General features: G+C 41.4%; 1 protein-coding gene across 5 annotated transcripts in view; it reads right to left on the bottom strand.

Annotated features, from left to right (window-relative positions):
• MYO5A (myosin VA) overlaps positions 1-26,250 on the bottom strand; it is a 194,425-nt gene that overhangs the window by 88,688 nt on the left and 79,487 nt on the right. For all 5 annotated transcript variants that reach the window (XM_060178247.1, XM_060178248.1, XM_060178249.1 and 2 more), the window contains 10 exons: positions 25,158-25,301; positions 23,568-23,649; positions 22,431-22,538; positions 19,924-20,030; positions 17,029-17,294; positions 15,773-15,854; positions 12,598-12,738; positions 9,944-10,069; positions 6,668-6,751; positions 1,383-1,544 (listed from right to left, as the gene is read on the bottom strand). In XM_060178247.1, the coding sequence (XP_060034230.1) occupies positions 1,383-1,544; positions 6,668-6,751; positions 9,944-10,069; positions 12,598-12,738; positions 15,773-15,854; positions 17,029-17,294; positions 19,924-20,030; positions 22,431-22,538; positions 23,568-23,649; positions 25,158-25,301 (1,302 nt within the window). The remainder of the gene's footprint in view (positions 1-1,382; positions 1,545-6,667; positions 6,752-9,943; positions 10,070-12,597; positions 12,739-15,772; positions 15,855-17,028; positions 17,295-19,923; positions 20,031-22,430; positions 22,539-23,567; positions 23,650-25,157; positions 25,302-26,250) is intronic.

The raw sequence follows: 26,250 nt of genomic DNA, 5'->3' as shown, positions 1-26,250 counted from the left end.
ACACACACACACACACACTCATACTCAGTCAGTCACACACACACACACAGTGGGTCAGGCAGATGGAGCTAGTTAATTTTTAAAAAATATTTATTTATTCCCTTTTGTTGCCCTTGTTTTCTTGTTGTAGAACTCAATGGGGTTTACAGTCAACAATATTTATACCCCTTCCCCATATTAGGGAGCTACTCTCTTCCCTGATCCAGCTTTCTGGTCCTTTTTTCAGCCATGGCATCATCTCCTCAGGGGAAAAAAAGAAAAAGAAAAACAAACAAACTAGTATAGCCACAGGCCCTTTGATATATACTAAAATATCCCTACTAGCTATCTACAAAATGGAGGACCCCCCAACTCTTTATATGAACTATTCCAGCCTTTAGATTCATGATTAGTCAACATTTTTTATGGCTTTATATGTTAACTTTCTTTTCAGTCACCAGGTTCCAGACGCTAGCAGGGCACCGACCAGACTTCCCTGGACAGACAACCCCACCCATGTGTCCTGGAGCTCTGCTTGCCCAGAGCCCTTCCCCACTAGGGAAAGAGAGAGACAGGCTGGGAGTATGGACCGACCTGTCAACGCCCATGTTCAGCGGGGAAGCAGTTATAGAAGCCAGACCTCCTCCCCACCTTCTGCATCCCACAGTGACCCTGGGTCCATACTCCCAGAGGGAGTATGAATAGGAAGAATAGGAAAGCTACCAGAGGAGGGGAGGGGATACAGAGTTCTGGTGGTGGGAATTACGTGGAGTTGTGCCCCTCTTATCCTCTAGTTTTTGTCAGTGTTTCCTTTTTATAAATAAGATTTTTAAAAAAAATTTTTAAAAGATTTAAATCTCAAAAAAAAAAAAAGAAAAAGAAAAGAAAAAGGGGGTGATTATGCATAAGTACAGACAGACAGACAGTGGTAGAGATGATGGTTGGATGGTTGGCCCATGTCTACAACCTTAGGGGAACTGCGGTGGCTTGCGGTGGGGAGACTGAAGATTCAGAACCCTGGTGGTGGGAACAGAGTGGATTTATACCCCTGTTAACATGAAATGTTGTAAATCAACATTAAATCACTAATAAAATATTAAAATTTTAAAAAATTTAAAAAACCCAAGAATATAACCAGGGTAGGGCTGTCATTAGGGACACAGTCTGGAGACTACGGCTCTGCGTGAAGTCTGGCTTCCTATGTGCACTCATCACAGAGTCCACACATAGGAACGTGAGCTGATTAACATTCTGTCTCCCCTCCAAAGTCTCAGGCATGGGCACCACTTCCCATTTCACACAGAGCAAAAGGCTCTACACCTACTTACAAAGCTATGGAAAGAAGACCAAGGCTTCCGCTGAACTCAGGAGGCGAGACTGCTACAGCCTCCTCTTCAACTCACCTGGTGCCCCACTGTCCTCTTATGTTCTTTGGCCACCTGGCCTGGCCGGCCTTTGGCAGCCTTCGCAGAATGGTGGCTGAGGGGCGTGCGTCCTGTAGAGGCGGCTGATGTTGGACTGGTGGCTTTGTCGTCATCTTGAAATAACTCTGGTAGCATCTTAAACTGAGTCAGAAATAGCAAAAGCAAACTGTATTCTGAATCCAAATTTAAATTAAGTTTTCAAAGAAGAAACACTATAAAGATGTAGTTATGATTCCCTTCCTTAACCTCATCCAGTCACCTACTGGAAAGAGCATCTGTTCTAGAAGCCAAAAATCTAGGAGGCGTGGGGGCACGAATGCTACAGAAACATGATGAAAATGTAGTCATTGTACAATTTGTAGTAATTCTACAATTCTTAGGAGAATAAGCAGAAAACCCTACATGTGAAATCTTAACCTATAGCAAGTGGCTACTTCAAACATTGCTGATTTTTGAATGGTATTTTGTGAACAAAATACTAATGAAAGCCCCCCCAACCCCCCACACACTTTCTTTTTTCAAGATAGAGACAACAAGGCAGAAAAGCAGAGTGTCTCTTAAAAGAGAGAGAGGAGTGAACAAGTGAGAAAAAGAAAGAGGAGGAGGGTGGGATAGTGAGGTTATAAATTCCTTGACAACAAACATAAAACCTCACAATGCCATGGTGCAGTATGCCGGCACACCCGCCCTGGCGACAGAGCTGCGGGGATCTGTGCAGACGCACAGCCGACTGCGGGTGGATCCGTCTGTGCAAACGCACCACGCACTGCGGGTGGATCCGTCTGTGCAAACGCACCACGCACTGCGGGTGGATCCCGTCTGTGCAAACGCAACACGCACTGCGGGTGGATCCGTCTGTGCAAACGCACCACGCACTGCGGGTGGATCCGTCTGTGCAAACGCACCACGCACTGTGGGTGGATCCGTCTGTGCAAACGCACCACGCACTGCGGGTGGATCCCGTCTGTGCAAACGCACCACGCACTGCGGGTGGATCCCGTCTGTGCAAACGCACCACGCACTGCGGGTGGATCCCGTCTGTGCAAACGCACCACGCACTGCGGGTGGATCCCGTCTGTGCAAACGCACCACGCACTGCGGGTGGATCCCGTCTGTGCAAACGCACCACGCACTGCGGGTGGATCCCGTCTGTGCAAACGCACCACGCACTGCGGGTGGATCCCGTCTGTGCAAACGCACCACGCACTGCGGGTGGATCCGTCTGTGCAAACAGCAAGAGCAACAGCAATGGGGAAAATGACCTCTAGGAGCAGTGGACTGGTAGTGCAGGCACCAAGCCCCAGCAATAACCCTATAGGCAAAGGAAAAAAAAAAAAGAAAAAGAAAAAGAAAATCAAATACTTTTTTGATGACTCCTAGTATATAAGTATTGAACTGAGTCACATGTAAAATTCTTCCTTAGTAGTTTTTGGCCTGCAAGAATGTTATTAGGGATAGGCACAATCTTGGTTGATGCATCAACCAAAAGATAAATATGATAAAATGATAAAAATGATAAAAATGTGTACTAAATTCTCTTTTTTAACCCTGAATATAGATCACTAATCTCTATCTTGCCTACTCTGAACACAGCAGTACATCATTCCCCATGAGAACCTTCTAGACTTTCTGCTGCAATAGGAACAAAATCCACTCCCTTTATCATACACCCTCATAGGAATGTAACCACTATGCTTCAGTCACACTGGCTTTTTTTTTTTTTTAAAAAAAGTGGTCCTTACTTTCTTTGCCATCTGCTGTGACCTGTGACACAGTCACATGTACTTACTGTTCAGAGGCTAGCCAAGTATCCCATCCTCAGAGAGGCCCTCTCTAACCACCTCAATTAATGGAGCAACTTATCCTTGCCTAAGTTTAGTCATCTTCTAGCTTGGTATCATTTAAAAATTTTCTTTATAGCACTTACTTCTTGATGATGCTATGTAAATAAGATTAAGCTGCTATTATCTATTCCCCAGAAGAACACGGACCTTCTATCTCATTCACCTCACTAAATTTCTAGTTTCTCAAAAATATTTTATTGACTTTATTTTAATAAGAGAGATCCTGAGAGAGAGCGGGAGAGAGAGAGAGAGAAAAGAGAGGGGTGGAGTGAGAGAGAAAGAGACCAGAAAACTGCTCAGCTTCTGCACTGCAACCCAGCCCCTCCAGTAAATTTCTTCAAAATGACATAGAAATAAAGAAAGTTTACTTTCATAATCTCTCACAAAAGTATAAGTCTGGAACTGCTGGAGAGGCAATAATTTCACGTAAGACTGAAAGACAGCCGGGATTTCTGGAGGTGTGGCCATGGAGTAGCAGTTGCTGAAAGATTGTTCCCATGATCAACTACATAAAACCATAAAAATTCACCTGGGATCTCACAAAATTACAACTGGGACTTCTGAAGAAATTCACCTAGCCAGAAGTGGGTGCAGGCTCACCTGGAAATAGGCAAGGGAGATATTCTCAGGACAAAAGAAACAGCTTACTACCATACCACCCTAACTTTCCTGGGCAGAAGACCTCACCAATGTGTTCAGAAGTCTCACCTCTCCAGAGCCTTACCCCACTAGGGAAAGACAGAAACAGGCTGGGGATATGGATCGACCTGACAACATCCATGTCAGTGGTGAAGCAATCATAGAAGCCAGAATCTTCCACCTTCTACACTCCCAAAAAAACTTTGGTTCATACTCCCTGGGGAATAAAGAACAGGGAAGTTTCCAATGGAAGGGATGAGACATGGAACTCTGGTGGTGGGACTTGTGTGGAATTGTACCTCTGTTATCTTACAATCTTGTTAATCATTACTGAACCACCATGGGGGCGGAGAAAGAAAGGAAAGAAGAATGAGCTTATGCTGGCAACAAGAAGGTAGGGAGGACCTGGTTGAAAACCAAAGCTATATGATCTACCCAGCAGGTTCCCAGAGGCCAGAGTACAGAATAAAACAGTATTAAGGTCCTATTTTGTCACCAAAGGCACTAAATCTACCCAGGGACGTGTGGTAGAATCTACCCCCCTCCCCTCCAACAACATGTAGACAGCACAGTCACAGGGCCACCTGCTGGATGAACAACAGAAACCATGGTAAATGCTCAGAAGCAACCAAAACAATACAAACTACCTAAGACATCTGGGGAAAAATGTCAGAGACAGAATTCAGAAAACTCATTATGAAGGCAATCAAGAATCTAAATTTAACATACAGAAACAAATTCAAGAACTCTGAGATGATTTTACCAAGAGTTATAAAATACATGTGTGTGCAAACACACTCACACTCTCTTAACAGAGTTGCAGGGTGTGAGGACACTGTGAATGGAGTTTTGGCTCAGGTACCAGGCTAGGAAGGATACTAAGTCAGGTCGGGTAGAGGAGGTACAGCTACCAACACACCATCAGTTCACAGAAAGGTTTAGGAAAAATGAAGCACTTCTCCATGAAATAACAGACTCCTCAGAAAGATGAATGTGAGAGTTATTGGGATTCCTGAGGAAGAAGAGAGGGAAAGAGGAGTAGAGAAGATATTCGAAGAAATCACAACAGAACATTTCTATACCCAGGCAACATTCAAAACATAGACATCCAGGAAGCTGAACAAACAGGCAGGTTCTTGAATCCAAAACAGCAAGACATATCACTGCAAAACTATTCAAAATCAAGGACAAGAAAAAAATATTGCAGGCTGCTAAGGAAAGGAAGAAACTGACCAACAGAGGTTGAACCAACAGGCTTTCATTCTCATCACAAACCCTATAGGCAGAGGGAGTGAAATGACATATTCAAAGTATTAAAAGATAAGAACTGCCAACTCAAAATACTCTAGCCTGCCAAATTATTCTTCAAGTACGAGGAAGAAAACTCTCCTCATACATACAGAAAATGAAGGAATCCATCACCACCAATCCTGCGTTGCAAGAATTACTGAAAGAAGCTCCCTATGAAAAGAAGTGGCAGAGTTCCAACCATGAACGAGGTGGTCAGCCGTAAAATAAAACCAGGAGCACAAACAACAAAGGCAGAGAAAACGAGGACATAGGAAAAGGGAAGGCAAAATGGACAGAGAAATAGGATCAAATGTTGGTAAACTATGGCTAATTTATATATATATAAAAAAGATTATTGTAGATCTTGTAATGTAGACACAACACTCATGACTTAATGACATTATTAAAAGAATTTAACAACTTATCCAAAAATTCATTGGAACCACAAAAAGCTCAAACTGTCAAAGCACTTCTGAGCAAAAAGGAAATAAATGGAGGTATCATGTTCTCCAGTGTTCCTTTATCCTACAAAGCAACAGTAATTTAAACAGCATCATACTGGAATAAAAATGAACACTTGACCAACGGAAAAGAACTAAGCGCCCAGAACACAGCCACCTAACATATGACAAAGAGGCCAAAAGCACTCAGTGGGGAAAAGAAGGCTTCCTCCATAAATGGTGCTGGGAAAACTGGACAGCCACATGTAGAAAAGTGAAACTAGACCACCATTTAATGCCATGCACCAGATCAGATAAAAAATGGACCAAAGATCTGAAGAACAGACCAAAAGATCTAATATGTATAGAATAAAATAGTCCCCAATTTTGTTTTACCTCGGATAGAACTTGAAGAAATAGTGTTGGGTGGAATGAGACAAAGAGGAGGGCTGAATATCGCATGGCCTCACTCATAGGCAGAATTTGGGAGACAGAGACAGAAAGGGAAAACACAAACTGAAAACGGGGATTGGGTTTGATATACTGCAAAGGCCTCTGGGGAGAGAGAAGAGCATCCTGGGGCAGGGAGAGGCTCTGGGCTCCTAAGTCTGGGGTTGCGCATGCTTTGTAGGCACCTGCCATGCGGACACGGGAAACTGTACCCATGTGTCAACAACTGTACTTTAAAGCACGGAGCCCCCTCCCAATAAAATGGAAAAGCAAAAAAACTGAATTTCATCACTGCACCGTAGTTACGAGTTGGGCCAGAGTTTTAAATTGACTTGATGAGTCATACTAGCTCTGAGGTCTCTGTTCCCCACTTTATTCATCTACAAAGTGGAAGTAATGACACTGTCATCTTATTTTAAGGATTACTAAGTACTGACACTTGTAAGGCATTTAAAGTAGGATTTGACACAGCACCATATATATAGAATTAAAACTATGGTGAAGCTAGCTTTCTTAGATAACTGCTATTTAAAAGGTAATGCTTAAATCACTGACATTTTATTGAATATATCCTGACTACAGAACATTCATGCATGGCTACCTTGCTTGCTTTAAGGACTTTGATTTGTTCTTCAAACACAGTGTCTTTATTCTTTTCCAGAAAGCCTTCACACTGGTATTCCACCTGAAAACACATGGAAAAATCTCCTTAATAAAACTTCTGAACAAATATCATTATCATTGACAACAAAAACATCTACAGGCTTAGGCTATATGACTGGTTCCTAACAAAGTGGTATCTTTAGTTTCCTTCTAATGATCAGTATCCCTCTCAGTAAGAAAGTTAAGTCTAGAGTGAATCTCCCAAATAGTATTTTACCGTGGAGTAGCGGTAACAATGATTAACTGTCTAAAAGACCCTTTCAATTCCATGGATAAGCAAAGAGAAAAAAAGGTAATTCTTCTCAGATGATGTCATTCGTAGGTGGATATTAATTATTTATTTTGAGAGGGAAGAGAGAGAGAAAGAGAGAGAGAGAGAGGTATAGAGAGATACTGCAGCACTCCTCACTGCTTATAAAACATCCCTCCCCACAGCTGGGGAAGAGGTGTTTGAACCTGAGTCCTCGTGTGTGGTAATGTACATACGCAACCGGCTGTGCCTATTAGTTAAGAACATAGAGAAGCAAGACAGTACAGTCAGGTAAAACTTTTTTTTTAAAAAAGATTTTATTTATTTATGAGAAAGACAGGAGGAGAGAGAAAGAACCAGACATCACTTTGGTACATGTGCTGCCAGGGATTGAACTCAGGACCTCATGCTTGAGAGTGTAGTGCCTTAGCCACCGTACCACCTCCTGGACCACTAAGGTAAAACTTTAATTGGTTGTGATGTATTGCACCAAAGTAAAAAAAGGACTCTGGGGAAAGAGGAGTAAGGATGAAATAGCGGGTTCTCTGGGGTCCTAGGGCTTGATGACATAAAAGGACCTAGGCTGGGGGAGAGTGTTTTGCAGACACCTAGATGTTAACAACTACACTATAAGCCATTAACCACCTGCCCCACCACACACACCCCCCCCCCCCACCACCACCACCACCACCACCACCACCACCACCCATGCTAGACAACGGCTTTCTTTCACATCTGATCCAATGTATCTCCTACACAAGCTCACTACCCAGTGGGGGTCCATTTCCTTTCAGGAGAGGGAAGATTAAAAAAGAAGAGAGTGGGGCCAGGTGGTGGTGCAGCTGGTTGAGCACGCCTGTTACAGTGCGCAAGGACCCAGGTTTGAGCCCCTGGCCCCCACCTGCAGGGGGAAAGCTTCACAAGTGGTGAAGCAGGGCTACAAGTGTCTCTCTGTCTCTCTCCCTCTCTATCACCCCCTTCCCTCTCAATTTCTGAATGTCTCTATCCAGCAAATAAAGAAGAGAGTAACAAAAGGAACATGTCTGTCTGACAAAGGACAAGTAGAAAAGCTGAGGATGGATGATGGTGGAGGCTGGATAAATACTGCGCGAACGAGTGACTTTAAGCCTCTCCTACTCAAGGGACTGTCCAGACTCTGACCAATCCTGGGGAAGTTTTAAAGTCATTACAAACTTCACCTGCAGGGGTAAACCTTTGCAAGTGGTAAAGCAAGGCTGCCGGTGTCTCTCTGTCTCCCTTTTCCTCTTATTTCCGGCTGACTAAATGAGTAAATAAATGAATAAATAGATAATGTTACTACAAGACTTTCAGGCAATATTAAGGCAGACAAAGAAACCCCTTGAGTATTGAAGGAATAATCAAGGAAGCTTGGCCCAAAACCTAGTCTACAACTTGTTAAATTATAGTGTCCTGACTCCCAATTTCTTTTTTTTTAAATTTTTTATTCTTTATTTATTAGTTGGATAGAGACAGCCAGAGATCAGGAGGGAAGGGGGAAATAGGGAGGGAGAGAGACAGAGAGACACCTACAGCCCTGCTTCACCACTTGCAAAGCTTTCCCCCTGCAAGTGGGGACCAGGGGCTCAAACCTGGGTCCTTGTGCCCTCAACCAGGTGTGTCACCACCCAGCCCCTCTCCTATTTTCCTCTTATTATTATTGTTTTTAGTGATTTAATATTGATGTACAAAATTATAAGATGACAGGAGTATATTCCACATCATTCCCATGGCCAGAGCTGCGTGTCCCCATTCCCTCCATCGGAAACTACAGGGGTTCAACATCATAGGTATGTGTTGACTGCTCTTCCTTCTTCCTCCTCTCTTCTTTTTTATTGCCACCACAGCTGCCGCTAAAGCCTAGTGCTGGCACTACGAACCTGTAGCTCCCAGACACCAATTTTTCCCTTTTTTTTTGGATAGGATAGAGAGAAATTGAGGAGAGGGGAGGTAGGGAGGCAGAGAGAGACCTGTAGACCTCCTTCACCACTCATGAAGCAGCCTCTCTGCAGGTGGCGAGCAGGGTTTCAAACCCAGGCCCTTGTGCATGGTATTATATGAGCTTAACTGGGTACACCACTGCCTGGCCCCTGGTTGACTATTATTTCCCTATCTATCTGTCTACCTACTATCTATCTTTTTGTCCACTATTTTCTATTGTCCTGATTTCTCTTCCTTAAAAAAAAAATTTATTGGGGAATTAACAGTTTACAATCATCAGTAAAATAGAATACAATGGCTTGTACATGTGTAACATTTCTCAGTTTTCCACATAACAGTTCAAACCCCACTAGGTCCTCCTGTCTTCCAGGACCTGAGCCCTCCACCCCAGCCCCAGAGTCTTACTTTGGTGCAGTACACCACTCTCTCTTCCTTTCTAAGTCATATCTACACCGATGACTACTTCCAAGTGTCTCGACTCCTATTTTCTTGGTAGAATATTGAACTTGTGAAACAGCAAGTCTGTATGCCTGGTTAGTACAAATCCACAAATCAGCAATTTCTATTCTTAAGCCCCTGGGGTCAGTGTGTTTTAGGACTGAGGCAGCAACCCGTAATCAAACAGATTCAATATTATTATTGAATAATAATTCAATTGTTATTGAATATAACAATTCTATATTGAAGTTCGCAAATATCCAGTTGAGCTGGGATAAAGACTGCAGATAACTTTGTGCTAATCATGTTGAATCAGAGATTAGGTTTAGTCACTAAATGAATTATGAAGATACTTTTATTTAGACAGATAATTGTAGTCCTATATTTCATAATAACATTTTGTTAAAGGGAAAACCAACATACCAACACCAAAGAATATCTTTCCTATAAGGTCTTAGAAGAATGCAAGCTTCAGCAAAGAATAATATGATAGCATCTGAACACTGATTTCCCCCCTTCTTCTAACTTACGTATCCAAATAAAAAGAAGATTATAAAGCTTCCTTACTTTGTCAGCAAAATGTTGGATGATGAAAGCTTTGTTTGACAGACGGGGCTTTTCAAAAAGTGCACATTTGTTCAAGTGTGTGTTGTACAATTTTTGGGCCCAGGTGTCATCTGTACCTTTTGGCATCTATATTCAGGGTTAAAAAAGAGAATTTAGTACACATTTTTATCATTTTTATCTCTTGGTTGATGCATCAACCAAGATTGTGCCTATCCCTAATAACATTCTTGCAGGCCAAAAACTACTAAGGAAGAATTTTACATGTGACTCAGTTCAATATTTATATACTAGGAGTCATCAAAAAAGTATTTGATTTTCTTTTTTTTTTTTTTTTTCTTTGCCTATAGGGTTATTGCTGGGGCTTGGTGCCTGCACTACCAGTCCACTGATCCTAGAGGTCATTTTCCCCATTGCTGTTGCTCTTGCTGTTTTTTTTTTTTTTTTTGGATAGGACAGAGAGAAATTGAGAGAGGAGGGGAAGATAGAGAGGGGAGAGAAAGATAGACGCCTGCAGACCTGCTTCACCACTTGTGAAGTGGCCCTCCTGCAGGTGGGAGGCTTGAACTGGGATCCTTTCAAAGGTCCTTGAGCCTTGCACCTTGTGTGCTTAACCTGCTGTGCCAGGCCTCCTTGATTTACTTTTAAAACAACAAAAACCTTACAAATAAAAGATGAATCATCGTGACTATCTTTTTTTTAAACTGCCACCAGGGTTATCACTGGGGCTCAGTGCCTACATGGCAAATCCACTGCTCCTGGTAGCCCTTCTCCATCACCCCTTCTCTTTGCTCTCATTAGATAGGACAGACAGAAAAAGGAGAGGTTGATAAAGAGGGACAGAGACAGAGAGACACCTGAAGCCCTTCTTCACTGATAAAACTTCCCCTGAAAGTGGGGATGGGGTTTGAAACTTGGTCCCCGAACATGGCAGTCCGGCCCTCACACATGTGCTCTTAACTAGGTGCACCACCACCACCTCTCCCCTCTCCTCTCTCTCTCTCTCTCTCTTTCTCTCTCTCTCTCTCTCTCTCTCTCCCTCTCTCTCACACACACAGACTTTTTTTTTTACCAGGGCACTGATCAGCTCTGGCTTAGGTAGTGTGAGGGAATGAACCTGCGACGTCCGGAGCCTCAGACATGCATAACCATTACGCTATTCACCCCCATCCTCTCACACATATTTTTAAAGATTTGTTAAAGAAGGATCACATCTACACACAGTTAAATATTTTCATAAATCAGAAAGGCGCAAAATGGAGAGCAATATCCTCTTGTTATTTCTACCAACTTCATTACTTTTCTGCTTTTAAAAGCACTTACATAAATACGGTTATCCTATAAACCCTTCATAGTAGTACCTTCATAGTAGTAGCATTCTCATATTTGAAGCCACCAGGACTTCACTGATTTATTTTTTTGTTATTATGGAAACTGTCAGGATGACTAAATATGTAACTTGATTGATCTTGAAAATATACTCAAAGGGTGAATTCCCAAAAATTCCATTGCTAGATCAAAATATATATGTTCTTACAGTTTTGAAAAATATTCTGAAATTGTCTCTGAAATACACTGCATTAATTCATGCCCTTCACTGACAGCATAATAGATGCAACAAGTGTTATTTGATGTTACTAAGTGAAAGGTAGCATCATATTTAAACTCGTCTAACTTCTAGGAAGAAAGCAGTGTTCCATCTTTGTTTTGATTTGCATTTGCCTCCTGAGTGAGGCTAGGCACCTTTGCATTATATACACCATTAAAATTATAGGGAATCTGGATTCCCCGGAGGACCTATGGCAAATTGTGACATATGATATATAAGCCAGAGAGAAATTAAGAGTGGAGGACAGGCTATTCGTCTACAAGGCAGTGGGTATCCTTTTGTTTTGCCAGGTGCCATATAGATATTTATAAAAGCACTCATGGCCCACACGAATTTATCAGCTTAAAAGTTAGCACTCTGGGCCAGTAAAATAGCTCACTTGAGTAGTGTGATGCTCTTCCATGTACATGACCCAGGCTTGATACCAGCCCCCACCATACTGAAGAAAACTTCACTGCTGTGGTCTCTTTTACACACACTCTCTTAAAACAACAACAACAACAAAATACTACTTAATGATATTCTGAAAAAAGCTGAGATTATCATGGCAGAGCCAGACCAAATGACTTGGTGGGACTTCTACGAGCTATAGGCCAGATGATCCTGCTAAGTCAGTATTGTTCCAATATACTACATCTTCAAATATTAAAGCTGAAACTCCCAGCCTACCACAAACAGCAGAAATAAAGAGTAACTAGTTTACTTAAACAGTATGGACATGGAGAAGTAGTATTCAAAATATGTTGTGCACAATTTCTTGAATGTCTTCAAATATATCACTGAACAAAAAAAGCATGAAGTATATTGTTAACAAAAACAGTGGCATTTTTCACTTTACAGCACAAACAAGAAGGAAAATTCCTGTTTCACTTGTAATTATAAGTCTTTGAGTCTAGTCACCCTTCAGAGTGTAAGCTAGAGAGAACCTCTTTTCTTGCCACAATGACACCTTGTAGTATATGAAGGAAGCTCTCGTTAGAACCTCTTGGCTTCTCACCTTGCTATTTCTATTTTAACAGACTTAAGTACAGCATTGAATCATACTGACCTTGCATTCCTCATCCAGCAAATCTAGAACGCCCAGTTTAGATTCTATTAGGTTAATGCAAGGCTGATTATCATAAAAATCTATAAGAGTCCATGGAATTTGCTCCTTCATATATTCTTCTTGTTCTAATTTGAAGACATGCTAAAAAGAAAGAAAAAGGCTGGCATTGGATAATTACCATCAATAACTGTTAACTAAGAAATGACATGTACATACGTACTCTAAGAGGATACCAATATAATTTTAAATAGTCTAACAATAGCAACAACAATCTTGTGGGAGAAATATAACTCACATACAGAGAACATTATCAGAAGGCAGCTACACATCAGACAGTAAAACCTCACCTATATAGGATTCTTGGTCAGTTGTAGAAAATGTATTACATAGCTTATAACAGTTTTTTTTGTAATATATGTTTTTTGACTGATAAAATTATTGCACGGTTCTGAAAAAAACTGCACAAAGCAGTATTTTATATAGCCTTGAACAACCATGAGTAGATACTTCCCAGATAACTAACTTTGCTGGGTGATAGTACAGAATAACAAAGTATTGGGTTGTTGGAAAAGTCATGGCATATTTTTGCACAGAAAAAGACATCATGACTTTTCCAACGACCCAATAATTCTCTCTCTTTCTTTGCCTTTTTTTTTTTTTTCTTTTCCCTCCAGGGCTATTGCTGGTGTTCAGTGCCTGCACTATGAATCCACTGCTCTTGGAGGCCATTTTCCCCATTTTTGTTGTGCTAGTTTCTGGCATTTTTTCTTTTTTATTGTTACCATTGCTGTTGGTGTTGCTGGCTAGGACAGAGAGAAATCAAGAGAGGAGGGGAAGACAGAGAGGGGGAGAGACAGACAGACACCTGCAGACCTGCTTCACCGCCTGTGAAGTGACTCCCCTGCAGGTGGGGCGCCGGGGGCTCGAACTGGGATCCTTACGCCGGTCTTTGCAATACGTGCCATGTGCACTTAACCCATGTTTGCCTCTTTTTTAAATGAAGTACTAAAGAATGAACCCAGAGTTCTGCACATAGGCAATGCCACTGAGTCCCCTTCCCAGCCAGGGCCAGAGCGGTGGTACACTCAGTTAAGTGCACACATTACTACTCCCAATCCAGCTTTTATTCTATGCTTTTGAGGCAGAGAGCAAAGCACCACCCTACACTGAGTTCCCCGGTACTGTCAGTAGACCTCTCATGGGTTCCCTTAGTTTATATGCGGCCTCCACAATGACACAGACACTGTTCCCAACTTTAACTTGAATTTTTCCCCACATCTATCTAGTATAGAAGGCCTCAAAAATTTTGAAAACTTGATTTTTCAAGAAGAAAACATGAGTATGAGTTTCAATACGTTATAAGCTCTTTAGTCAATATTTAGACAATGCCTCCCAACAGTGAGGATGGCATTTACCATGCTCTCAAACTCAAGGCTCTCCTCACAACAAATGTTCTGCACTGTAGACCCCATGTTCCTAGTCACAGCTAACTAAGCCCAGTGTAGGTACTTGAGGCACCTCTGATGAAACGATTAATTCAGTGGGTCAGATCCTCAGGGATAAGAACTGGTGGCTAGGGTTATGACTCAGCTGGTAGAGTTTCATTTATTTGGAGGGGGAGAACTAGAACACCACTTTAGCATATGTGGTGCAGGGGATTGAGCTCTGCTGTTGTTGCTGGATAGGACAGAGAGAAATGGAGAGATGGGGAAGACAGAGAGGGGGAGAGAAAGACAGACACCTGCAGACCTGCTTCACCGCCTGTGAAGCGACTCCCCTGGAGGTGGGGATCCGGGGGCTCGAACTGGGATCCTTACACAGGTCCCTGCGCTTTGCACCATGTCTTCTGAACCTGCTGTGCTGCCACCCAGCCCCTAAATCTTTTTTTTTTTAGGTTACCTATAATGCTTAAAAGAGGCTCATTTAAACAAAGAATGAATAAAATGTAGAGATAATGACAATGAAGGGATAAGAAAATGTTTTTTAAAAAAGAAACAGACTCCACAGACAACAGCCAGTGAGGTGGCTCAGCAGTGAGGGTGCATAGCACGAGTGAGGCCTCAGCCCCCCCAGCACATGAGTGAGGCCTCAGCCCCCCAGCACGAGTGAGGCCTCAGTCCCCCCGCACATGAGTGAGGTCTCAGCCCCCCAGCACATGAGTGAGGCCTCAGCCCCCCAGCACATGAGTGAGGCCTCAGCCCCCCCGCACATGAGTGAGGCCTCAGACCCCCAGCACATGAGTGAGGCATGAGAGCATGAACATGAGAGCAGTAACAGCAAAATGGAGGATTTTACAGATGGTGAAACAATGTATTACAGTCTCTCTAAATAAATATACAAATAAATAAATTCCAAATGACCTGCATGTTTTATGATGACGAGCAAAAATCATTTGTTTTGGGGTTTGGGCGGTAGCATAGCGGGTTAAGCGCAGGTGGCGCAAAACGCAAAGACGGGCATAAGGATCCCGGTTCGAGCCCCTGGCTCCCCACCTGCAGGGGAGTCGCTTCACAGGTGGTGAAGCAGGTCTGCAGGTGTCTGTCTTTCTCTCCCCCTCTCTGTCTTCCCCTCCTCTCTCCATTTCTCTCTGTCCTATCCAACAACAATGACATCAATAAATAACAATAAAAGAAAAACACAAGGGCAACAAAAGGGAAAATAAATAAATATAAAAAAAATAAAGTTGCTACATTATGAGAGCCACTCTCAAAATATTCCTATTTCAAAGAATGATGTACTGTTGAAAAAGAAGCATATACAAATACATAGAAGTATTAAAGATACATCAAGATTTTTCACTCTGACATCTTGCTAATTTAGCAAGTCAGAGTTAAGGTACTCATAACTCCACATACAATTAGCATAAAAAAACTGGAAAGACTTGGGCATCAAAGCTTCATCCCCCATCTTAGTATCTAATATCCATCGCCCCTGATGCAGTTGATTTCGCCTAAGCTCATTGTTCTCAGACAGCAATACAAAAGAGTAATAGCAATACAAGAATAACCTATCTGAACTATAAAGATTTCTCTGTTTAATCATAAGTATACTTAACTGATTTAAATACCTGATAATGATTGATATTCATAACTTTACTTCAGGAGTCAGATGTCAAACAAACTAGGTATTTAAGAAAATGATTGTTAGTAGACTGTTACTCGAAGAAAATTCTTACCATATTAAACTGTTGCTGTAGCTTTTCATTTGCATAATTGATACAAAACTGTTCAAAACTATTTATTTCAAAAGTTTCAAATCTGAAAAACAAAAAACGAGAAGAGGAAATAGAATAGTTCTAACATAAATATTAAAAAATGCACATGCATATTAAGAAGAAATGAGAAATCCCTCAACACTGAGAGACTCCCCAGCAGTGAAGGTGAGGACTGAGAAGCCAGCAACAAAGCTCATGTGCCCAGTGGTTATGCATCAGTCAGGTGATGAGAAATCCCTCAACACTGAGAGACTCCCCAACAGTGAAGGTGAGGACTAAGAAGCCAGCAACAAGATGCATGTGCCCAGTGGTTATGCAGGTCAGTCAGGTGGCAGAGAGATACTTTTAAAGACTCTAACACTGTTTTTAAGGACTAATTTATTTGTAGGTGGTGAACAATTAGAATTATGACAAGATCACTACTCTTCAACTTAGAAACAGATTCATCTCCCCAGACAATAACTTGGATCCACCCGCATATCGGATGTCAGGCTCAGGGAAAAACAAAAAACTAGTATAATCATGGACCCTTTGGAATGTAACTAAAATAGGCCTACTAACTATCTACAAAACTGAGACCCCCTCCCTCAACTCATCATATGAAGTTTTCCAGCCTTTAGGTTCATGATTAGTCAACAATTTGTTTGGCTTTATATGTTAACTCCTTTTCAGCCACCAGGTTTCAGATGCTACCATGATGCCAACTGGACTTCCTTGGGCAGACAACCCCACCAATGTGTCCTGGATGGATCCCTTCTTCCCCAGGGCCCTTCCCCACTAGGGAAAGAGAGAGCCAGGCTGGGAGTATGGACCAACCCACCAACGCCCATGTTCAGCGGGGAAGCAGTTACAGAAGCCAGACCTTCCACCTTCTGCAACCCACAATGACCCTAAGTCCATACTCCCAGTGGGTTAAAGAATAGGAAAGCTATCAGGGGAGGGGATGGGATACGGAGTTCTGGTGGTGGGAACCATGTGGAGTTGTACCCCTCATCCTATGGTTTTTGTCATTTTTTATAAATAAAAATTAAAAAAGAAAAAAACAGAAACAGATTCATTATGAAAAAAAGGTAAGCTAGCAAATAAAACTAAGTTTTAAAAATATCTTAATTGCCCTTTCTTCTCACCAGTAGGACACAGACTCAAATACCCACTTAGAGTTACTAGATGATAGAGAGAAATGCTCTTTGGTAGACTCTTAAACTAAATATACCTACCCATAAATGTCTAGCACACCAATAAAAGAATGCTGTTTGATAGCAGAGTGGAGAGCCTGATTGACGTGATCTACAATCCAGTTAAAGAGTTTGGCATAAATGTGCTTGGCCAGAGCATCTCGAGCATTTGTGGCATGTAGCTTAGAGATGGGCTTGATGTATGTTTCTGTAGCTGTAGCAAGCTTTCTGTGGCAAAGCCACTGACACATCTCCTCATAGTCCACACCCATGAGGTCACAGAAGATGCTGAGAGGCTCATGCTTGGGCTACAAAAGAGAATGGGTCATTTCCTATGAACAATCAAATAGAAATTTACTGAAAGATATAGTCAAAGACTTAAGGTGACTAAACAAGTTATTACAGCAAACAGACATCCAGATCACTTGAAGTTGAACAGTGGTGCTGCCCAGACACTGGTTTAAGTGATGACTGTAAACCAGTGTCTGGGCAGCAATTTGCAGTCTCTTCTAGGTCTCATTAAATACTTTCATCTTCATTTCGATCCTCATAGATACTGGTCTGTATCTTCAGGCAGATTAGCTCATCTAATCAACTGGAAAACTGATAAGATCAGCTTATCTGTAGATAATATTTACTGAGTCGCATATGAAATGCTAGATAACAAAAACAGAAATGGTTCAATGCCCTCCTAAAACTTACTGTGTCACTAGAAGAAATGGTGACTAATCAAGTAATTGTCCCCTCAAATATAAAATTGTGAGAGGAGTGTGCTTTGCTCAGGAAGGCAGAGGTAACTGCTCTGAGGAATAGAATCGAGAATTAAAGGGTGAGAAGGGAGAAAGGGCCTTTCAAGCTGAGGGAACAGCTGGTGTAAATGTTCTGTGGCAGAAGGAGAACCAGCAAAGTAAGAGACTAGAGATGTCTGAGATGAAGCCAGAGAGACAAGCAGAAGCTACCCCACTGCTAGTCTTTATCGTCAGAGCCATGGGAGACCACTGGAGAGTTCTCAGTAGTAAACCTGATAGCTATTTGTGTGGTTGTTAAACTGTAATCTCTTTAAGGAGTTATCCTTATATGCCTTACAGTGGCTCTCTCAACTTTGCCCGAGTCAGTATTCAATAAATACTTGCTTGCTGTAAGCTTTGCCAGTGCACTGGACACCTTCACATAAGTGTTTCAACTGAACGTTGAATCATCCCTGGGAAGCAGGCAGCGTAACCATAGCTACCTCCAACTGACAAGGAAGTAAGAGCCAAGGCATATATAGTTTGTCAATATCACATGATTAACATCTTGGTTCAATTCATTTAAATAAAGATTATTTCACTTATATAAAGTAGATCAGTACCCTTTCAACGCATTTTACTTCAGTTTTGTCAGCATACTGCTATTCGCGATGAACCACTTAACTGTTTGGTTCTTTGCTAATTTTTGCCCTTCTTTACCTATCAATAATCAAGAGAAACCGAGAATCTCTCTCTCTGAGAGATCTATTGTGTCTATATCTTCTGATGAGTAGAATCTCTATGATTACTCAGTAATTTTATAGAAACCCTGCTATTGGCCTCAAAGACTATTTTGTCTACTATCAATGGAATTCTCTCCATTTCCCTAGCCAGCACAGTGTGTCTAAGTCTTTTGTTTTCAAACATTCTACAACTCTACTTTAGAAGCACATCATCTGAAAGTAAATACCTGACACGTGGGCCGAGAGCCCTGGAGAAAGTTTATACCTGAATATATCTGGTAGTTAGTTAGTTAGTTTATACCTGAACACACCTGGCAGTTAGTTTATACCTGAACACACCTGGCAGCTAGTTTATACCTGAACACACCTGGCAGCTAGTTTATACCTGAACACACCTGGCAGCTAGTTTATACCTGAACACACCTGGCAGCTAGTTTATACCTGAACACACCTGGCAGCTAGTTTATACCTGAACACACCTGGCAGCTAGTTTAGTTTATACCTGAACACACCTGGCAGCTAGTTTATACCTGAACACACCTGGCAGTTAGTTTATACCTGAACACACCTGGCAGTTAGTTTATACCTGAACACACCTGGCAGCTAGTTTAGTTTAGTTTATACCTGAACACACCTGGCAGCTAGTTTATACCTGAACACACCTGGCAGCTAGTTTATACCTGAACACACCTGGCAGCTAGTTTATACCTGAACACACCTGGCAGCTAGTTTATACCTGAACACACCTGGCAGCTAGTTTATACCTGAACACACCTGGCAGTTAGTTTATACCTGAACATACCTGGCAGTTAGTTTATACCTGAACATACCTGGCAGTTAATTTTAAATGACAGTCTTTTTTTAAAAAATATATATATATTTTCTTTGTTCTTATTTTGTGTCTTTACTTGCCTCCATTACTTTTTTCCTCCCTTCCTGCTAAATTTGGGTTTTTCTCCAGTCCATCTTATCAATACTTTGAAGGTCTGTTTCCATTTTTATAAAGAAGCATTAACTTGCATCAGTTAAGTTAGTGTGACTAAGTACACTGATTCCAACATCCCATTCCAGTCGGTATGCTTTGTTATTCAGCATTTTAGTTCTACTTTTTTTTGGAGGGGAGAATGGATAATTATTCCCTTTTCATTACTTTTATTTTTTTAATGATGATACAATGAGGAAAATATAGAGACAGACAGACAGAGAGACAAGAGCACTGATCAGCCATGATTTCTGGTGGTCCTAGGGACTGAACCTGGAATCCTTTCATTTTAAGCTAATTTTAGACTAATAGGTTGCAAGAACTGTACAAATAAATCCTTTTACACATATAATTACTATATTTATTTACTAAATAGCCTCATATCTCTCTGGCAGTGTTAACAGAGAAATCTATAACACATTGCTTCCATGAAGAATCAACAACAGTAAACACAATTCATCTGTTGAGTTTGTTCTGGACTTACAGGTATTTTGCAACTGTCTGAATCTCGAGGTGCAAATTCAACATTGCCTAAGTGAAGAATGCCAGCAAGTATTCGGAAAATTCCCATCTGATACAATTCACTAATTCCTGAAACAGTAAAGTAAATGAGCAAGCAATCACTTTCAGAACAGGAACTAAACAACTACAGCAGTCAGCGTTAAGTTTATTTTTAGTTCTTGAAGATAGCCACAGTTATGCCCGTCACGATGTGTCGGCCTTTTGCTGGTAGCAGTGTGTAGTGCAGTATGGCAGCATGTTTCGACAGTGATGGGCGGAGTGAGGTAAGCCTTGAGACTGTGCTTGAGGCTCGTCCTCTCACATGTGCAGGTGACTTCACTCCTCTATGCCTGTATTTTCTTTTTTGTGGTATGGGAGCAATAATGACAATCTCAAAAAGTGTCTGTCAAGATTAGAAGAGATGAGACGATGTCCATAGCACACTTAACATACTATGTGACAGACACATGGTGCTAAGCATTGTTACCATCATTGTCACACACAGAATTGAAGTATTTTGATACTGTTGTGTCTCTCTTCACTCCAATGCAAGCTTCAGTCCAGTAAGACTATTTTAAATCAGGTTATTTAGTTACTTCACTGAACTACAGAGCAAGTCAAAGAGACTTCAAGATTGGAAGTGTTCAGGCTGATATTGTAACCAGCTGATGAGAGCTGCGTGAACAACTGTCACATTAGAACAGGTTCAGAAGGATAAGGCAGGAAGAGAAAACTAAACAGCTTTTGGCTGTTTTTTTTTTCTTTCCCCTTTTAACTAAAGCACTGCTCAGCTCTGTCTTATAGTGGTGTGGGGAGTGAACCTGGGACTTTCAAGGGTCAGAAATGAGAATCCATTTGTATAACCATTATGTGATCTACCCCCCCCCCCAGCTTCTGGCTTTTTATTAGATCAGACAGACATTACTGTTCAATAACATAGGGAATTTCAGAATATTCTATGTAATTCTATGTAATTAAGAATAGAAAAATCATGTCCAAAGATATAAGATAGAGAAAAACTGAGACTAGGTGTCAAGAAGACAACTTTTTGCCACCTCCTACATCATATGGCTGTCTCACAACTGCAATTTTCTCTTGTAAAAAAACATAGCCCTAGAAGCAAAGCAATATTTTTCAAGCCTTAGTAAGCATATGAGTCACTAATGTGACTTATTGAATGAAGATTCTGATTCAGTAGGTCTGATACTCTGCATTTTTCCAAGCTCCACAGTGGAGCTTTTGCAAAAGATCATATGGGTTCATAATCTGATTAGCAACATTAAAAAAAAATTATTTATTTATTTATTTCCTTTTGTTGCCCTTGTTGTTTTTTTATTGTTGTAGTTATTATTCTTGTTGTTATTGGTGGTGTTGTTGTTGGATAGGACAGAGAGAAATGGAGAGAAGAGGGGAAGACAGAGAGGGGGAGAGAAAGACAGACACCTGCAGACCTGCAGGTGGGGAGCCGGGGGCTCCAACATGGCTCCTTATGCCGGTCCCTGTGCTTTGCACCACCTGTGTTTAATCTGATGTGCTACTGCCCGACTCCCCAACATTTTAAAATTTATTCCCTGCACTCTCAAAACAATGAAAAATGATTTAAACAATTTTTAGGGAGTCTGTCTTTCTCTCCCCCTCTCTCTTCCCCTCCTCTCTCCATTTCTCTTTGTCCTATCCAACAACAACGACATCAATAATAACAACAACAACAATAACTCCAACAGTAAAAACAAGGGCAACAAAAGGAAATAAATAAGTAAATGGTTTTTATATCCCAAACTTTAAAAAATGTACACTACAGTTCTTAAGGTTAATTTATTTATATTTAGGCACAATACTTTTAAATCTCAAGAAATGACATTTGAGCACTTCAAAAACAGAGTAAGACTATATAGAAAGCACTGTTTTCTCACTAAGCTAACTCAGTCACATTTAACAGCCATAAAAGAGCCTCAAAACAAAAAGCAAAAATCTCTATAAAATATTAGCATATACAAAAATCATTTCATTTACTATTATTATTACTATTATTATTAACCAGAACAATGCTTAGCTCTGGCTTATGGTGGTGCTGGAGATTGAACCAGGGACCTTTGAAGCCCTAGGCATGAAAATCTTTTTGCATAACCATTATGCTATCTCCCCAGCACTAAAATTCATTTCATTTAGCTCTAGAGCTAGTTTTCAAATTTACTAAATATAGCAATTAGTTACCCCTATTGCCTGTTTTTAAAATCACTTTACTGATAACCTGGATGTCACAAAATATACCCATTTCAAGTGTGACCTTCAATTATTTTTAGTAAATTTAGAAGCTTTGTGAGCACACCATGATCTCATTTTAGAGTGATCCAATCATCCTAAAAAGAAACACTGTGACCACATACGGACCAAATTCATTTTACAAGGAATCTGAAATCTTTTAAATATTCATCTCTAAACATAAAGCTAAGTCAGTTTGATAAGAGCTCAAGCAAGAAACTGCGTTACCCAGCAAAGTGCAGGCCTGCCTGGTATGTGCCATCTCCTTGGAATCATCGACCCCTTCGATCGCAGGACTGCCCCCATGCTTTGTGTAGTGAAAACTATCTGCGTTTCCTGTAGTTAAAGAAAACAAAAGGTTTTCAGCCTAAGAAAAAGCCTGGACCCTGATGTCCACTCTGAATCAGAAGGAACACTGAGGTCTGGAATTGGACTCTACTGTTGATTGTATTTTAACACAAATCTAAAATTAAATAATGGGGTGAGATGTTTATACTTGATCTACCCTTCTGCAAAACAAACAGTCCACTCCTAAAGGTTTTATTCTAGTCTGCATGCTCTCTTTATAATTTTTTAAAAAATTATTCATTCATTTATTTTGATAGGGCAGAGAGAAATTGAGAGGAAAGGGGGACAAAGGAGGAGAGAGAAGGCAGCGCTGCTTCACTGCTCATCAAACTTTTCTCCTACAGCTGGGGGCCAGGGGCTTGAACCCGAGTCCTTGTAACGTGTGCTTATCCAGGTGTGCCACTGCCCTTCCCTTTAGGGAAAGTTCTTCAAACACTTTGTTTGAAGAAACCCTAAAAGCCTCATCACATAAACATTTTAAATTTTATTTCTTTCAGTCAAGGCAAAATTAAAATACACACACACACACACACACACACACACACACACACACGCACGCACACACACGTCTCTATATGCATAAAGGGACTAGTGTAGTGAGTGAATCAGCTACAACAACTCTCAGCTCAGTGATGGTCTCGGCTACTTCCAGTCACTCACTCCCCCACCTCTTCAAAAATGATCACTTTACCCACAGACATTTCAGTCTGAGATTACCTCCTTTTTCTAAGTATATACACTCAGAAGTTAAAAGAAAACAATAGGGTGGCACAGCTGGTCGAGTGCACATGTCACAGTGCAGAAGGTCCCGGCTTTGAGCCCCAGTCCCCACTTATAGGGCAAGCTTTGCGAGTGGTAAAGCAGTGTTGCCAGTGTCTCTCTGTCTCTATCCCTCTCTATCACCTTTTCCTCTCTTGATTTCTAGCTGTTTCTATCCAATAGATAAAGATAATATTAAGAAAAAAAGGAAGAAAGAAAAAGAAAAAATACCAGCAGAGCGAGTCTGTATATTCATACCTAATCGCAGCACTTTAAATTCAGGTAACTTTGCTGAGGCACAAAGCTGATAGAAGATATGGTAGTTTCTCTCCTCTTCTGCCTTTGAAATAAAAATAGTTTTCAATTATAACATTTTGACCTAAAACTGAGAAAAATCAATCATAAAATTAAAAACCAGTACTAGTTATCTTAGTTGGTGAAACAGACACCCTTTTCTAAATTTCCTAACGCATATTTGACTATTAAGTCCTTTGATTTATCATCTATTTGTACTTGGTGCATTTATCTTAATTGTATAGCTTTATATATAAACTCAGAAGTTAAAAGAAGGTGGGTCGGGCGGTAGCGCAGTGGGTTAAGCGTAAGGATCCCGGTTCGAGCCCCTGGCTCCCCACCTGCAGGGAGTCACTTCACAGGCGGTGAAGCAGGTCTGCAGGTGTCTGTCTTTCTCTCCCCCTCTCTGTCTTCCCCTCGTCTCTCCATTTCTCTCTGTCCTATCCAATAACGAATAGCGTCAACAATGGCAATAATAATAACCATAAAGAGGCTACAACAAAAGGGGGAAAAAATGGCCTCCAGGAGCGGTGGATTCATGGTGCAGGCACCAAGCCCAGCAATAACCCTGGAGGAAAAAAAAAAAAAAAAGAAGTTAAAAGAAAACAATAGGGGCTGGGTGGTGGCACACCTGATTGAGCTCATCCTGCTCCAAAAAGACCTTTTAGATATCGAGAAATGAGGAAAGACACCACAGCACCATGTGCCCTTCAATCACCTCACACTGGATCATCAAGGAGGCGAACAGTCTAAACGAGCTGTTGTTGGCTCTGCCTGTGTGTATTCAGATGTCTGTCAGCTAGTCACAGGCAATGCAGAATTTCTCCAGTGTGTTCTCTGACCATAGACCACAAGTGGCCCTTATTACTGAGTCTAAACAATACCATGTTCCGAGAGGGGGAGGAAGCCAATTCAAAAGGACAATTTTCTTTGAACTAAAGTTACATTATAAACCCTGCCAGATGGAAATTTAAAATAATAATAATAGTAAGACTAAAGTATTAAACAGTGCCTGTTCTTAGCCAAGCTTTTCCTGTAAGAAGCTAAAGGAAAAAAATTATAATCATTAAACCAAATATAGTGTCTTGTCCAAATGCTATTCGTGTTAAGAGTTATCTCTCTGAGACAGACTGGGAGTATGGATCGACCAGTCAACGCCCATGTTCAGCGGGGAAGCAATTACAGAAGCCAGACCTCCCACCCTCTGCATCCCACAACGACCCTGGATCCATACTCCCAGAGAGACAGAGAATGGGAAGGCTATCAGGGGAGGGGGTGGGATGTGGAGATCGGGTTATGGGAATTGTGCGGAATTGTACCCTCTTATTCTATAGTTTTGTTAATGTCTCCTTTCTTAAATAAAAAATAAAATAAAATAAAAAGAGTTATCTCTCTGACTCCAAAGGCACAATGTCACATGTTTAACCCAAGTGAAGTTGTCATCATATCATACTATGGATGTAAAGGCCTGGGAATCAAATACACGCCAGTAGGCAGAGCTCTGGAATCATGGGGAGCCCAGCACAAGCACCTATGTGTACACGCCCATCTCACCTGGAACACCACTCTGGATTTCTCTAAAAGGTAAGTCCTCATATTGGCACCAATGATTCGATATCGTTTATCAAAACCAATCTCAATGTACTTCCCAAAACGGCTGCTGTTATCATTCCTGGTTGTCTTAGCATTTCCAATTGACTATAAAGCAAAGGAAATAGTAAAAATTTAGAGGGACAACATATAGTGTAACATTCACAGTTGCTTAAGGGTGAGAAAAGACAAAGTAGAACACATTAGAGTGAATTTCTTTTTTTTTTTTTTTTTTTGCCTCCAGGGTTATTGCTGGGGCTTGGTGCCTGCACCACAAATCCACGGCTCCTGGAGGCCATTTTCCCCCCCATTTTTGTTGCCCTTGTTGTTGTTATTGCTGGACAGGACAGAGATAAATTGAGAAAGGAGGGGAAGACAGGGAGAGAAAGACACCTGCAGACCTGTTTCACGGCTTGTGAAACGACCCCCTGTAGGTGGGGAGCCCCGGGCTCAAACCGGGATTCTCGAGCCAATTCTTGTGCCTTGCCCTATGCGCACTTAATCTACTGCGCTACCGCCCGACCTCCCCCCCCTTTTTTGTTTTTTTATTTAACAGACCCAATTTTGCCCCTGTAGGCACAAGTGCCATGTTTCATCCAGAACAACCACACAAACAGGTAAGTTTCTGTGTGCCTTGTTAGTCTCAGACAAATCATTTTCAGGAACAGAAAATCTGAGTCAAGCAGGGGTAGCTAGCATAATGGTTATGCAAACAGACTCTTGTGCCTGAAGCTCCAAAGTCCCAGGTTCAGTCCCCCATACCCCCATAATCAGGGTTGAGCAGTGCTCTGGTTAAAAAAAAAAAAAGGAAAAAGAAAAAAAAGAAAATCTGGGGGGCTGGGTGGTAGCGCAGCAGGTTAAGCGAACATGGCAGAAGCGCAAGGACCAGCAGAAGGATCCTGGTTCAAGCCCCTGGATTCCCACTTGCAGGGGAGTCGCTTTACAGGCGGTGAAGCAGGTCTGCAGATGTCTATCTTTCTCTCCCCTTCTCTGTCTTCCCCTCCTCTCTCCATTTCTCTCTGTCCTATCCAACAACGACAGCAATAATAACAATAAC

Source organism: Erinaceus europaeus, chromosome 18 (assembly GCF_950295315.1).
Source record: "Erinaceus europaeus chromosome 18, mEriEur2.1, whole genome shotgun sequence".
NCBI lineage: Eukaryota > Metazoa > Chordata > Mammalia > Eulipotyphla > Erinaceidae > Erinaceus > Erinaceus europaeus.
Note: the sequence above shows the minus strand (reverse complement) of the source record. Positions and strands in the feature narration are given on the sequence as shown.